General features: G+C 39.7%; 1 protein-coding gene across 2 annotated transcripts in view; it reads left to right on the top strand.

Moving 5' to 3' along the window:
• Positions 1–12877, top strand: part of MOS14 (ARM repeat superfamily protein) — a 464252-nt gene that overhangs the window by 288167 nt on the left and 163208 nt on the right. For both annotated transcript variants that reach the window (XM_089423464.1, XM_089423460.1), the window contains exon 16: positions 848–967. In XM_089423464.1, the coding sequence (XP_089279590.1) occupies positions 848–967 (120 nt within the window). The remainder of the gene's footprint in view (positions 1–847; positions 968–12877) is intronic.

Raw genomic sequence — 12877 nt, 5'->3', positions numbered from 1 at the left:
AGTTAACCCTCCTAACATATTTATGTCAGGAGTAATAAATATTTGTGTCACTTTATATGTTAGTGACATGTGAGCAATGTAATGATAGATGGCATGGCTAAGATTTAGATGGTAAAACCTCCATAACTGCAGAGGGATGGTAGACATATGTATTGTAAGATATGATGTGAGGCAAGAGGAATGTATATGCTACAGCATCAACATTAATAAATTTATCTTTAGCTTTTCTCTTTTCCTTTGTGTGTTTCTTTGCAAATATGTCTACAGTTTACACCCTACAAATGTGTATGTACTTATAAACTGGGATACATGGCACTCTCTCTGATATGTTGAATTTAGCAAAAGCTTTAATTGCATGCTTTTGTATGAATAATGACACTACATAATATTCTCCTACTTTAGGAAAAAATATCTTTTCAAAATCCCATTAATCAAGGTTGTGCCAATGTCCTGATAATAAGAACTTCTAACCTGGCTATCTCTTCTCTATACTGTCATTTCCCTGAAGTTCAGTGGTGACTGTGATGCTTTGTATTTTAATAGCCCATCGTATGGACTTGATCCACTTGTTAGAATTCACTGTTTAAGCTATCTCTTTTACGAAAATTTGTTGTTTTTGAACTCAGGTTATCTTAACAGACTTATGCATTGAAATGCCTTCTGATTGAGAAACTTGAGTCCATGGTTCATTTTGTATCATTGTTATCTCGACAATTTTCAATGTTGGATTGTGGTGTCAATACAGATGTAAAATTATTGGAAAGACATTTATAATTTTTAATTTAGTATTCTTTGCTTTGGAGTTCTAATCTCTCTTAAAAAACCCTACTGATATTATGGAACTTAGGCAGCAAGCACTGCTGGGAATGGAGGATCTTGGGATTGGCGATCTGCAGAAGCTGCACTGTATTGTATTCGTGCGATATCAAGAGCAGTACCTATGTCTGAAGGAACTGTGATGCCACAGGTAAGGTTTGAATTTACACATTAACAAGTGACTTATGTTATGGTAGACAATATTAATATGAAGTGGACTATTCTTGTTTCGTTGTTATTGTTTTGCTGCAGATGCCTATTGATACACTCTGAGAAGAAAATGTTTGATACATGAAAGAAAATTAATTTTCTTTCACTTATAATTTTGTCTTTCTTCATTTGCTGTGGATCTCCTGAAAGGAGTGACCACTGACAATAGATATACATAGTAAATTTTCAAACATGTTATTTTTGTACTATTAATTCACTATTTACAGTGCAGAATCCATGTTACTCCACTATTTAGAGGTGGTTTGATGGATTGATGCTGCATAAAAGGTAATATCTTGGAAAATAAAAATTGGCAATGGAGTACAAGGATGGGAATTGTGATTGAAATGAGGCAAGGAAACCAACATGGCTGACTAGATTTCCTGCGAGAATTAAAAGCTGACACTCTTTCAACTAGGTTTTGGATGTCACAGATATTTAAGGGACTGGAGCCTAGAATATAGATTGGTGGTGTACTTCTTATGAAAAAAATGTTCAAAGTGGTTAGGAATGGACTAGTGAAGGTGACTAGGAATGAGATGGTGATGTGCATAGTCAAGTTGATAGCCAATGAAAGGGAAACATGTCTAACTACCAAAATTATGAAAGTGTTTAATAGTGTCAGTAACGATCAAATCAAGTGATTTACCTTCATTGATCAAGTGCATTCTATATGTAGTAATAATAAATGTTGTTGAATCACGAGGTGCATGCATTGAACACTTGGTTTGTGACTAGGTGAATTTATCCCACACTAGATTATGGATGATGCACCAAACCCTGTCTAGTTATGTCCACCCGACAATTTTTGGCTTGCCCTCCTTGTGATGAGGACATCCCTAATTTGTCATAGGAGTGTTGACCATGTACTTATAAGCATATCTACCTCTTACTATGTTCATTTACCATTGTAACAACAATTACGAGAATCAATCATTGTACTAACAAGTAAAGTTACCTATAACTACATAGGGAGGCTTTGTAATAGGTTGTTTTTGGGTCACCCTTCATGGTTACATTCAAGGACACTTGCAACTATAGGGTAAGTGTTGTGTAGTCAAGTTGATATGAGATATGATCCTATATGCATATATAGATAACTCATGTTTAGGTGAAATACATAAAAGCATTGATTTTATGTGTTAGTAGATTAAATCATTGAAAATAAAAGAGATCCCAATTTATATCCACATTTAAGATGGTATGTGTTAACGCTCATATTTTCATAACAACATTGGCATTTACTTGTGATTTTCATTGCACACATTACAGATTTGTAGATTGATGGACCTGGGGGCATGGTGGTTGGTGTGCACACACTTTCCGAGACACTTACGTTGTGACATTGTTGACTAGCATTGCAATGGGTTCTAAGGTGTTGAGAGAGATGTTCTTTTGCACATTTACTTGTAAATTGTTGCTACCCCTTAAAGCACATGATTAGGAGGGGACTTGTACTACTTAGAGTTGTGGGGGAGCGCCCCCCCCCCCCCGAACCCACTCCCAATCCGCGCTCCGGGCAGGAGCGGGTGGGGAGTGCGCTCCCGATAAAAAAAATTGCGCTCCTTGCCAAAACAGGGAGCGACTTCGGGAGCGTCACTCCCGTCGCTCCAAGAGCAAAAATTAAAGCATGGGAGTGATTGCTCCCGATCGCTCCAGGGCTTTAATTTTCGCTCCCAGAGCGACGCGCGCTGCTGCCGGGATCGAAAAGCGCGCAAAAAAATTTTGGACACAAATTCTTTTTGGTTTTATAAGGGTTTGGGGGGCATTTTTAGTTCATTGTGACTTGAAAGGTTGGAGGAGAGCCAAAGAGATTGTGCAAAGGAGCGAGGAGGAGCGAGGAGAGAGTGCCGAGGAGCAAGGAGCAAGCCTGCAAGGAGGTTAGTAACTTAGTAATTTAGTAGGTTAGTAAAGTTATAACTTACTTCTAGATTCTAGAATGATGAATGATGAATTTAAATAAATAAAATTAATAAATAGTAAATAGTAAAACTAAATACATTTTTAATTTTCTCATTCCCATTCCCATTAAATTTTGTAGATTCAAAACTACAAATTTCAAACATCATGGACCTGGTTATATTTCTTGGCATTTTCTTCTTCTTGGTCCCTTTTGTGGTTATTATAGTACTGGAGAGTAGTAAAAGGAGGGGTCAAAATGAAGAGGGGGATGAAGAAGGGGGACAAAGTGGACTTGATGAAAACCCCAGTGAGGAGTTGGAGGAGGGTGAACATGACTCTCAAAAAACTAAACAAGACCAAACCCCATTGTGGAAATATGTTAACATGCCTGAAGTAGGGAAAGGGGGTGGAACCACTAAATTTCATTGCCCCATTGCAACAATAATTACATAGGTTCATACACCCGTGCCAGAAAACACCTCTGCGGGAAAAGGCCATGGGATGGAGATAAACAAATAGGAATCAAAACTTGTGCAGCTGTGTCAGCAGCAGATAGAGCCAAATACATAAGGGAAGAGGAGGAAGCCCAATACAAATCTAAAAAATCAAGGGGTTTCTTTGAACCAAGCTCACAATCACAAGCACAAAGAACTCCTTCAGCATCCTCCCAAGGCAGTGGATATGGAGGCATAGGGTCACTAGCTTTAAGGCGTAGAACCATATCAGATTTCCTTGATGAGGGGTGTAGGAATGATGTGGATTCAAAAGTTTACAGGTTTCTCTATGCATGTGGGATACCATTCAATGTTCTTCGCTCACCTTATTGGCACGAAATGGTTTCTGCCATAAATGATGCCCCTAAAGGATACAAGAGCCTTGGGTATGACAAGGCAAGAACCGTTGGACTTGATCATGAAAAAACAAAAATATCACATTCTTTGAATAGAATGACAAGTTCTTGGACTGACCATGGGGTGTCCATTGTATTTGATTGTTGGACAAATGTGAAAGGCAAGCCATTGATAAGTGTTCTTGCTGTGTCTGTTAGTGGTGCCATCTTTCTAAATGCATATGATTACTCAGAGAAGTTCAAGACCAACATCAACATTGTAGAAGCATTACTTGAAACAATTGACCATATTGGGCCATACAATGTCATCCAAGTCATCACTGTTAATGCTCCTAATTGTAAGGCAACGAGAGCAATTATTGAGGATAAATACCCCAACATATTTTGGTTTGGGTGTTTGGTTCACACATTGAACCTTTTGATGCATGATGTTGTTAAGAACAAAAATGAACAATACAAATGGATTGGTGATTTGTACAAGAAAGGCAAACAAATGAGAAAATTTATTACAAATCATAGCAATACCCATGGCCTTTTCCACAGTCACTCAAGATTGGAGTTGTTGAAGATTGCGAGGACTAGATTTGGTAGCTATTACCTCATCTTTAGGCGCCTTTTGAAGGTAAGAGAATCATTGGCTAGCATGGTATCAAGTCCACACTGGCAGGTATTAAAAGAAAGGGCTACAAATGCAGTTAACAGGCGAGATTTTGAATTGGTGGAGGAGGCCGCTCTTGATGGTATGTTTTAGTCAAGTGTGAGGCAAGTATTGGAATTCACCAAGCCCATTTATCACATGATTCGGTTTGCAGATACAGATAAACCAGTGATTGGCGAGGTGTATGAGCAGATGGATACCGTGTTGGGGCAAATAAAAGATATTGTTCATAACAATGATCCCGACTTGTACAAACTGATTCACGATTGTGTGTGTGTACGGTGGAATAAACTTAATCTTCCACTACATTGCTTGGCGTATATCCTTACGCCAAAATACTACTCTACATCTTGGTTGGGCCAACCTGCACCAGGGGGTGGGGTTAGGACCAAACCCCATTTAGATGCAGAGGTAACTAGAGGATATTTGGATGCATTAGAAAAGTTGATACTTGACAGGGAGGAATGTGTAGCTGTGCGCCTTGAAATACGCAGATACTTCAGTGGCACTGGTTTGTTTGGTACCTTCCATGCAATGGAAGACAGTGACAGATTTGATTCTCTCACATGGTGGGAATCATATGGCAGCCAAGGACTTTTGCCAAAATTGGAAAAAAAAGTTCTATCACAGGTTGTAAATACTTTTTCTGCAGAGAGGTGTTGGAGCACCTATAGCTTTATACATTGTTATGAAACCAGCTCAAGAAAAGATAGAAAAGATAGATCAACGCCTTAGAATTCAGCCTCTTCGAGGGGGCAACCTCCTTTACATTACATAAATGAACAATTCTTGGATGATACAAATGACAAAACCTCCTTTCTATATATAGGAGTCTAAGGAGTCACAATATAATCCAGCTGACCTAACAATAATAATATAAAGCCACAAAAATAACAATAGAGGGATTCTATGGGGCACAGAAATAACAATATGGGGGTAATAGGGGCACAACAATATAAATAAGGGGTATAACTACAATAGTAATGGGGTAATCACTAGTATTATAGGGACCCAACATACATAATGTGAAAAGAAACAGACTCAATGAAAACCGGGCAAAAAGCTTGGTTTATGTGCACTACAACTTGAGGTTGTTGAGTCATTACTGTGATCGTGCTTATGAGGATCCAACATATAAAATTTGGGACAACCACCCAGAGGATGACAATTTGGAGGATGGCACTATACATCTTGAAGAACTGGAAGAGGAACTTATAAGGGATGAAGATGAAGCAGTTGCAGCAGCCATGCCACCTCCACCATCCAGTAGCAGTGCTCGAGTTCTGAGTCTTGTTCCTTTGCTGTCGCCACCCCCATCTACACCCTCACGTGGAGGGCATGTGCCTTCTAGTTTTGGTTGTCGGTCTGTGCGGGAGACTCCTAGAAGACCACCGCGACCAAGAAAACACAAGATTTACCATGGGAAACCCACTTTGGGAAAAACCCAGAAGCTTGTTCCTTAGAAAAATTCAACAAGAGACACATCTAATTCCTCTAGTCAAAATAAATGTCAAATTGACCAGCGAAAAGGTCGTGATCAAACGTAGTCAAACTGTTCACAAGCTGTGTCAAATTGTTGTAAAAGAGGTTTAGTCTGTCCTTGATCAATTAGGCTAAATTTCAGCCTTTATGTCACCACAAGAAACTCGGTCTGCTGTCCAATACACTGACTAGATAAATGCCACACATTCGAGGTCAAACAGAGAGAGAGATCAATCAACTTGCTAGATCAACTTCGACCTTCTTATCTTGTTTCCCCTTTGCTTAGATGAGCATATGTTCTTATCCTTGTGTGATTCAAATTGTGCCAAAGGGGAGGAAGTCGAATGCTTTTACATAGTGATCCTGGGAGGCCGAATAGGTGTGACAAGGCGCAGACTGACTTGACTTTCTTGGAGTTAAAAATTCAAATTTCACAAATTCAAAATTTTCTCGTTTGAAGCCAACATGAAGAACATGTTTGGAATTTGTTATTACATATATTTGAAGGGCTAAAACATTAATTATGGATATTGACCATAGCTACAAAATTCAACACTCCCTCTTAGCTAGGGAGGTATTCACAAGGATTATCCAGATGTTCTCTTGTTGAATTTTTTTCTAGGAAATGGTTGAATCAACTAGCTATGTTGATGTATCTATCCCCTACTTGTGGAAAGCATCCTGCATCAGCATCATGCTCAAGAGGTCATCACTAGGAGCAATTCACTAATTATCCAAGTCGTCACCTGGAACCTGGTCAATCCCTGTAACCTATGTTGAAGCCTTGGGATATTTCCATTCCCACATGATGAGGCATTATTCACTCATCTCTCATCTTACATTCTTCTCTCTCCTTATTTGATTGGGTACACATCTAGGAGTAGCATCTCTCTCACATGTGTGGAAGAATGAAGTGATTTCTGGCTAGGGCTGCATTGAGCGAGTTTGACCAGGGCTGCAGAAAGACACTTTGACCAGTGTTGACCAGTGTGGACTCTTCTTGGACTACGAATTTAGTGTGGCTGCTTCTCTTTGGCAGGCCGCAGATTTTGGCACACAAATCGAGGTGATCCAATCTCAGGTTTGACCAGCGTTGACTGCCCTAATTGCTGGCTGCAGGTTGACTTCTATTGACCTTCGTTTGACTGAGTTTTCTGACTGGTTTTGGGTTGTGTCTTCTCGCTGTTGGAGGCCGAGTTGACTGGGATATTGACCAAGCTAATTGGAGGTCAATTCTGACTTGTTTGACCAGCTTTGACTTTTCTTGTTAGGGTTTTGCTGTTGCTGTAATAAAATTACAGAATTGTATATTTGTACTAACTCTCTCTCTCTCTGTTGAATTATTGAAGATTATAGAAGAATTGATCAAAGGGTTTCCCCACATTGGGGTTTGTCCCTGGCTAGCCGCGACATCTGGTGTCTCTTGTCTTGGCTTGTCTTCTATCGATTTATTTATGTTCTATCAACATTTTACGTTATGTTAATGTGATTGCTAAACAATGAAATTGACATTGGGCTAATAAGAAGAAATTGAAGTAAATTGCACTAAGCATAGATTTGTAGATTGAACACAAAATGGAAGGATGATTGTAATTAGACATACCCTATTTGAGAGAGGGCAATTATCCGATGCCACTTCAAGGGGGTATGCTTTATTACAAAGCACATCAAGATAGAAAAGTGATGATATCAACCATGAGCTTCTGTCCTTATTTATTTGTCTTTGATTCTAACTCTAATCACATCTGCTAGTGGTCCTTTTTTAATGGCTTGGTCCGTTGCATAATTATTGCAAATACTTACACCTACCCATTAGCACATACCTTAGCTACTAAGTGGGCCTTGTTTCATGCATGTGCATATTTAATAGAACACACACCTGCTCCTACTATTAATTGAGAAAATTTCAAGCCCTAGGTGTCTAATGTCGTTATAATCTCAATCAAATAAATAGATTGCTGAATTTAATTAACATTGAAATTAAATTTCAGACGCATCAATCATGCAATAGATAGAAATGAAATAGCGGAGGGATAAAAATTAATTTCACTCACACACAGGTAAATACTCCAAATTAATTTTTCATTCCTTCAAAAAACTTACAGGGAAACCTCCACATGCTGCCCAATAAAAACAACAAAGGGAAAAACCAGAAACAAAGGGAAATTGCTGTATGGCCTCTTGTACGATTGTACGGCGATCTTCGCATGACTGCACAGACATGGCTACATGATTGTACGGACATCCATACAACTGTATGGAACTGTTTCACACACTTGTACGGAACTGTTTGGCACCTGTACTAACTGCTGCCTGCTCCCCAGATGAATCCCTGCTCCTCTCTCTCTTGATTGCTCAACTGCTCATGTGTTGAAAGCCTCTAGCTTGCCTTGAAATTATACTTTAAGCGGATAATCTATTTTGAAGATTATTCCTACTCTAAGTCATACATGAGATGTACCTTTAGACTCAACAATTAAATAAAAGACTTCCACTTTTTTTACCAAAATCAATTACAAAATTTAATTACTTTTCCAAACTAAAATTACTTTTCTAAATACTTTTCGAAAATATCTTGAACTGTGTTTTTGCATGTTCACACTGAGTCCCTGTCCGAGCTATAGTTCTCAACATTGATTAGCCCAAGGTTAGGCTTATTAATGCTGTAGGCCTCTTATTATATCAGTAGGTTGGTACATAACATGATGTTAGAAGGTTTACGACATTCATACTGTTGACCTTCTGTTAGTAATGTTGAAAATGTGTCGAGTAAAGGTCTTCTAGCTTGTGTGAGCTCATGAGTTAAGACTTCAGTTATGTTGATTTTATTTCCAGTTTACTGGAATACTCATCAAGATGACATGTATAGAGTTGGAGCTTCAGTTAAGTGGAGTTTTGATCAGTGCGACTATAGAATGAGGTGGTAGTTACAAGTTTAGTTGGAGCGAGTTATTCTTCAGTATTGATTGAAGGGAGAATGAGTTAATACATCCAGTGTTGATTGGAGAGAGAATCAGTTGGACTCTCAATTAACTCGTCAATCAAAACTCAAGTTTCTAAATTGCGCTAGGCCCCTTCCATGCTTGAATTGGGTCTATGAAGAGGAGGATGAAGGCATAGGAAATCATAAGTTTTGTACACAAGGTTTGTTAGACAAGACAACTCTCGAGTTTGTGAGATCATCCTTGATTGTGGAGAGCACAAAGAGCTTGTTTCCTAAGAAATAGGAGATCACAAGTGTGCAAGGATTTAGGAGATTGATTATGCGTAGATTTGAGGAAGCTTGTGTCCTAAGAAATAGGAGTAACAAGTGTGCTAAGAAAAAGGAGACTTGTGGAGATTTGCGCAAGAGAATAGTAGCCACAAGTGCACTAAGAAATATGGACTTGTGAGCTAGGAAATAGGAGCTCCTTGTGCGCAAGGAAATAGGGGCTCCAGTGTGCAAGGAAGGAGGAGCAGGATCAAGTAGGAGGAAGGGAAAGTCAAGGAGGTAGCAGGGGAATAGTTGTGTGCTAGAGGGCCGAGATCAAGTAGTGATCAAGACAAGTTGAGATCAATTGTATCATTTGAGATTAGTGAGAAGAAGCAGAACGATTGCTCAAAGGCAAGTTGCTTTGTAATAGATCCAATTGCCCAAGAACAATCAATAAAATACCACAACAAAGATAACAAATTCTCCCTTTTGGTTTTTTGGGTAATCAAGCATGTTAATTTATGTGATTATGTTTTAATCTCGTGTTTTTATTCCACTGCTTATAAATTGTTAAGAAAATATGTATTTTGGTGAAAGTAAATTTGGTTTCAGTTTCATTCGCCTTGTTTTCAATCATTCATCTAAGTAGTTGCAGAGTTTCATAGAAATTTAACATGATATTAGAGCAGAGATCAATATAAATACCAATACCAAATTGAACAGTCAGTGAACAATGAAGATCAAACAGAAGGCTTGTGCTAGAGTTTGAAGAGCAGTTCTTTGGATAACAGTATGGTGTTCCTAGGACTAAGGGAAAATCACAATTTAGAGGGAGCGTTGAACTTTTGCTCATGGAAAGAGCGGATCTCAATGGTGTTGGAAGATAATGGGGTGCTAGAATTTGTGGAAAATCAAATAAGTCCAGCTCAAGATGCCCAATAATTGATCCAACATAACAAGAATGACACCAAGGGGAGAAGAATCATTCTTGAGGGGGTCAGAGATCATGTTATCCCTCATCTCCATGGGAAGAAGAGAACATATGAGATGTAGAAAACCATCTTAGATTTGCATCAAGGTTCCAGTGATGCCAGAAATATTTCTCTGAAGGAGAAGTGAAGAAATATCCGGATGAGGAAAGGAGAGCCCATCATCACGTATCTTTCTAAGTTCACTTAGGTTCAGGATGAGCTAGATGGAGTCGGCGTGACTGTAGCAGACAATGATTTGTGAGTCTTGCGCTTCTAGGACTTAATAAGCTTTGGGAGAATTTCCATGATGCAGTAAGTGGTAGAGAGAATATTCGCAGTTGGGAAAGGCTATGGAGTGATTGTGTTCAAGAAGAAATCCAGAAAGGGAGGAGAGCTGGTTAATCAACTTCGACGGAGGATGAAGAGAACTTTGCCTGGAAGGCATAGGTAGTAAATCCAAGGGCAAGAAGGGCCAGGGAGAGGCTGAGTCTAGTCAAAAGGGAGAGAAGAAGAAGGAGGATTTGATCAAGATCAAGTGCTTCCATTGCTATGAGTTTAGACACTATGCCACTAAGTGTCCTAATTGGAAGGAGTCCAATAAGGGATCATGTGGCTGCATTAATAAGGTAGATCCGTTTTCTTCTTAGTTCAAGAAAGATTTCTCATTAATTGCTTGCATGGCAAGCTCAACAAAAAACAATGTATGGTATATTGATTTAGAAACATCCTTCCATATGATTAGGAACAAGGAATACTTCAGCCACCCTAAGGAGAAGGACATGCAGTTTCAAATTTAGCTAGGAGATGATGGCAATTACACAACTAGGGAACTTGTTACTGTCAATTTGGAGAGGGAGTAAGGTAGCTCTCTCCATCTCAGAGATGTCCTTTATGTTCCAAGCTTGACGAAGAACCTTGTTTCAGTAGCTACCCTTGAGGACAAGGGTTATGATGCCATCTTCAACAGAGATAAGGCTTACCTCAAGCACTTAGCTTCTGGATGTAAGAAGCATATATATGTGAGGATGAAGAATTTGTACCTGCTACAGGTTGAGATAGGCGCAACCTTGAGCAACAAGGTAGGAAGTGCGCAAAGTAGAGACATGAGGGTTGAGGAGAGCAGAGCTCTGAGGGAGTCCTTAGAGCGAGAGCAGGTTAGAGCTCCCAAGAAGGAGCCTTAGCCAGTATCACAGTTTGAGTCTCAGCTAGTTGGCAAGTGGGTCGACCAGCAGGATGATGAGGAGAAGAGACCAGGACGAATGGAGGTAACCACTCAGTCAATGACTCCCAACACAGGGAGGAGGAGAGCCAAGTGGGTTGATCAGGAGGCCCAAGAGCGAGTTGAGACTCCTAGCTCTATGTTTAGGCAGAGTAAGCAACCACAAAAGTACACAGAGTGTATGTCACTGATCATAGAGTTGATAGATTTCGAGCCAGAGGGAAAATCAATAGTAGGCTTAGATGGGGTGTACAAGGTGGATCATAGGAGCATGGTTGGAAGGAACAAGTCTTTAGACGAGATTCCGCAGTAGGAAGCAAGGAAGTCTTCTAGTTCAGAGGGAGTAGGTACAACGACGGATAAGGTGGTGATGTTGGAGACAAATCTAAGTAGAGCATGTTCTTGTAGAAGTACCTTCCTCGCTAAGAGGGAGTGTTGAAAATGTAGTGAGTAAAGGTCTTTTGGCTTGTGCCTTAGCCAGTGAAGACCTTAATTTGTCTTTCCCTTAGCAAGAGTGTGTTAAAGTTTCTAAGTTTACTTATTTAGAAACCCTCCATGCACTTTATTTGATTTATTCCTATCTACTTGTTATTTTTCTTAACAAGTTATTTACAATGTAAATACTGAAAATAAACATTAGTGCATGCTCAACATATTATAGATCAACAACTAAAAAGAAACAGAAAGAAAGACACCATATGACACCATTATTTTTGGACTAATGTCCTCGGAAAAACCCAATATGGGAAAACTGGTGCAGCTATTTGAGGGTTTTCTTATTAAGCAATATCAGAGTACAATCTGGGTGCCGAAACTGACCTACCCAACAGAGAATTTCCTTAGCAGTAATACCTCTCCGTTTCAGACAAATCAGCTGGCGGAAACCCTAGATAATCCTTCCGGTAGCTATTCAGCACCAATCTGCCCCTGAAACCCCAACGTCTGCCCAATTTGGACTGCATCAGCCTCTCCTAGCCCAGTGCTAGCCCTGCGTCAGTCCCAGGAGGTCGTGCGTCAGCTCTCTGAGCCTCTGCATGAGCTACGCTGGCCCCTTTGGTGCTCTGCGCAACACTTAGCTGCCTTTGCGTGGCCCTGCGTGAGCACTGGCTACTCCTGCATCTTTCTCTCTGGCTGCTCTACTACTATCCCAACCCTATCTCTTCCTCTCTGTCTCTCTGTACTCAATGCCCCTCAGCTACTCTCCGATCACTGATTCTATCTCTCTTAGCAAACCCCGCTCTAGAGAATAAAATGACTGATCACTATGGTGTATTCTCCAAGTGACCCTCAAGCCTCCTTTTATACTTTTCTTGTTGACATATCAACGACCGAGATTAAGTCCCTAATCAATGGCTAAGATTAGATTTGGCTTGATCCATGTCTTTTGGACCATTCTAACACAAATTCATATTAATACACATTAATATTTTATTTTCCCTAAGTTTAGACTTAGGGACTCCATTAAAAATATTAATTATTTTTATATCTCCCGATCTGTTTAGAATCTGCCCAAACCCTTTCTGGTTATTGGAGATTTCATGTGCCCCAACCTCTCCACCAAATTTCATGGCTAGAG

Source organism: Pinus tabuliformis, chromosome 6 (assembly GCF_031772625.1).
Source record: "Pinus tabuliformis cultivar Carrire ecotype Pingquan chromosome 6, CPIR1, whole genome shotgun sequence".
Lineage (NCBI taxonomy): Eukaryota > Viridiplantae > Streptophyta > Pinopsida > Pinales > Pinaceae > Pinus > Pinus tabuliformis.
Note: the sequence above shows the minus strand (reverse complement) of the source record. Positions and strands in the feature narration are given on the sequence as shown.